General features: G+C 60.9%; 1 protein-coding gene across 1 annotated transcript; it reads left to right on the top strand.

Annotated features, from left to right (window-relative positions):
- On the top strand, positions 1 to 3,196 carry SHISA4 (shisa family member 4). The gene is made up of 5 exons (XM_029933147.1): positions 1 to 73; positions 380 to 548; positions 1,348 to 1,481; positions 2,306 to 2,470; positions 2,696 to 3,196. The coding sequence occupies exons 1-5, from the start codon at positions 1 to 3 to the stop codon at positions 2,740 to 2,742; spliced, it is 588 nt and encodes a 195-aa protein (XP_029789007.1). The 3' UTR covers positions 2,743 to 3,196.
- The last annotated feature ends 359 nt before the right edge of the window (positions 3,197 to 3,555 follow it).

Consider the following 3,555-nt stretch of genomic DNA (forward strand, 5'->3'; position numbering starts at 1 on the left):
ATGCGGCCCCGGGGGCTCTGCGGGGCCGCGCCGCTAGCCGCGGCCGCCCTCCTGGTGCTGGGGGCTCCCCTGGGTAAGGGGGAGGGCGGCGGGGTGGGCGCGGGGCTCCCCTGGGTGCTGCCGGTGCGCTGGGAGGGGGAGGAGACACGGCCGGGGAGGCTGAGCCCTGGGCAGATGACCCGGAGCGCGGGGTCAGCTCCGTCGAGAGGTCGCTGGGGCTCAGGGGCGGAGCGCCTCAGGGTGGCGACCGGGGGCAGCTCCCGCATCCCGGGAGCCGGCGGGCTGGGAGCCTCTGGGAGCCTCGGGGAGCGGGGCTAAGGGCAGACGGACGGAAAGCTGGCCCGGTGGCAATCCCCCCCTACCCCCCACCTGCCCGCAGCGCTGGCCGGCGAGGACTGCCTGTGGTACCTGGACCGGAATGGCTCCTGGCATCCAGGCTTTAACTGCGAGTTCACCTTCTGCTGCGGGACCTGCTACCATCGGTACTGCTGCAGAGACCTGACCTTGCTCATCACCGAGAGGCAGCAGAAGCACTGCCTGGCCTTCAGGTGGGCTCCCGCCTCCACCCCGCATCCCCTCCGCCCTCCTCTCAGGAGGCCTGCCTGGGCCTCCCCTCCCCTGCTCCCGGACTGCTTCCTGCCCCTCTCCGTGTCCACCTCCACAGCCTTTAGCCCAAGCCCAGGACTCAGCTTGGGGACAAAGCTGGGTGTTAGTGCTGGGGCCCGGGAGGTCCAGGAAAGGCACCTTAGTCACTGTCTGGGGCTTGGTAGAGGGTGTGTACAGGGTCAGCACCCAGACCGGGGTGCGGAAAGAAGGCAGGAAACTTGAGTTTGATTCCCAGGTCTAGCCCTCAGGCGTGTGCTCTCGGGGAAGACTCATCCTCTCATGGGTCACTATTTCCTCTTCATAAAATGACAGGGTTGCCAAAATTACTGGTTTTCAAACTTCTTCCTGAAGGGACTGCTAATATACATAAGGTGTAAGGAGGCTGTGATGGGGGAGGGCTGAAAACAAAGGGCTCTAGATTATTTCTAAGGTGCCTTTTAGGGCTAACATGTTCCAAGTCTAACCAATTGAGTTGTAGATGTAGGAGTGATGAAGTGGGGTGCGCACTACAACTCCCGGCATGCCTCACACTAGCCAGCCAGGCAGCATGGCCTTCTGGGAAACGGAGGTCCCCTAAGATCTCCTCCACAGGGACTGGGCAGAGCCCCTCAAGGAACCCCAAATCTCAGCTTGCTGTGGCCCCCTGCTGGCCAGGAGTTGGAGCACAGTTTTATGGTCACCATAATGAGGACTCCCTCCTATGAGTGTTGGAAGGTGAGGGGACCTGTTCTTTGTCTCAAGTCCCAAGACCATAGCAGGCATCGCCTCCGCTGTAATCCTCTTTGTGGCTGTGGTTGCCACCACCATCTGCTGCTTCCTCTGTTCCTGCTGCTACCTGTACCGCCGGCGCCAGCATCTGCAGAGCCCATTTGAAGGTACGTACAGCGCTGGGCAAGACGAACCTGAGATAGGCTAAGCAGAGCTGAACGAAATGATGGGCCGCAGAGAGTTCACGGATGTGTGAATTGCATAGTAGTGTGTGCGTTTGTGTACACCCACCCGCCAGCGTGTAACCACTGAAATAACGTGCCAGGGCTGTCTGTGTATGTGAAATCGGACTGCACGGACACGTCCGTGCGTGCGTGTGAGTATTCATCTGTGTGCGGCACACCGTCTGTCAGCAGTGGTGTGTGTGCAGTGGGTACATGCATGCACATGACTCTGGGAAAGCACAGGAACTGGGGTCTGTCTATGGCGGTGAGCATTCGCTGGGCGTGCTCCAGTGTACAATGGAACGTGTGCCTGAGCGCTGGCACGTGACTGCCTATCCACCCACACCTGATGGACATGGGAACCGTGACCCCCGCATGGGGAATTGGTGTGGGAGGGAGGGCCTAGGGGAGGACCCCCTTGGTGGCAGCTCTGCTAGATTACAAGATACCAGCCCCGGGAGCTGCCCCCACCTTGCCTAAGTGGGACATTCCCCAGTCTGTGTTCTCTGGTTTGCAAGGCCTCTGAAACCTGCTGAGGGGAGCAAATCTGTTAAACACAGATTGACCCACTGGGACCACGTGCACAGCTCCCTGTTCTACTCTGCCAAGCAATGTCTGGCAGGCAGAGGCAGCAGGTGGCCAGCCTGGAGCCTTTCCAGAACAGGGAGCAGGGGTCCAGGGGTGCTTACTTGGTTTCCTGGACCGGAGGAGGAGGCTTCCTCCCATGGAGGTGGAGCTCTGAATGCTGGTCCTTGTCCCCCACCTAGGCCAGGAGATTCCAATGACAGGCATCCCAGTGCAGCCAGTGTACCCATACCCCCAGGACCCCAAAGCTGGCCCCGCACCCCCACAGCCTGGCTACATGTACCCTCCTAGTGGTCCTCCCCAGTATCCACTCTACCCGGCTGGGCCCCCTATCTACAACCCTGCAGGTAAGTGAGCAGTCCGGAGCCACTTGTTCCTGCCTGCCCCCTGCCCCTGTGCTGGGACCGCCCCTGCCCCTGTCTCCCCCTCAGTCCTTCTCCCGGACGTGTACCTCAGCTGGAAACATCCAGGCTACCTCTTCTGCATGGATCCTTCATGCCTCTGGGATTTTGGGGTCACTTCACATCCTCCCTGTGCCACTCCTGACCTCATCCTGTCTCCTTGGTTTTCAGCTCCTCCCCCCTATATGCCGCCACAGCCCTCCTACCCAGGAGCCTGAGGAACCAGCTGTGTCTCTGCTGCCCCTTCAATAATGCCCCTCCCCTGTATCTGCATCTGGCCCTGGGGGTGGGCAGGGGGCCTCTACTCACCAGGCCCCAGAAAAAGCCAAGCCCTGGGTCCTACTGGTGATGGAGCCCCAGGGAAGTAGACCAGGAGCTGAGCTGGAACTTGGCCATGTGCTAGGGGTGGGTGGGGAGGGCTTCGGATGGGGGCACTATTTTTACCTGGGGCAAGAGAAGGACATGAAAGCCTGGGTCAAAGCCCCTGCTTTCTCAGAGTCCCTCTACTCTCAGGATCCCAGCTGGGGAGGCTGGGGCCCGTCCTGTTCGCTCACTGTGGGCCGGGGCGGGGTGGGGAGTGGGCTCCATCAGCCATGTGCAGAAGCCCTGCTCCTGGCTGCCCCCTGGCCAGGGCTCCAACCTGCTGGATTAAAGCTGCAAAGCTGTAACTTATGTCGGTTTGCCTCATTGGGCCCATCCACACCTTCCAGGAGGAGCTCTGCCTTCAGCTGGGCCTTGAGTGCTGCTGGTCCCACCTTTTCCAAGCAGCAGGGGAGGGGTGGAGCGGGGTGGAGGCACCAGGGCTGGAACCCAGCACCACGCTTGCCCCCCTTCCACAAGCAGAACCACCCCAGGCTGAGGGCTCCTTGAGCTGGTTCCCAAGCTAGTGAGGTGGGTCTTGCCACAGTGGGGATGGGGGGGGTGCTCATTTGCATTACAGGGATTCCCCACTAGGGGTCAGGAGCCTGTGACCTATAAGGCGCTGCAAATTGTACAAAGGCACCTTCCCCGTTTCCAGGACTTAGCTTCAC

The sequence above is a fragment of the Suricata suricatta genome, chromosome 3, assembly GCF_006229205.1.
Source record: "Suricata suricatta isolate VVHF042 chromosome 3, meerkat_22Aug2017_6uvM2_HiC, whole genome shotgun sequence".
Lineage (NCBI taxonomy): Eukaryota > Metazoa > Chordata > Mammalia > Carnivora > Herpestidae > Suricata > Suricata suricatta.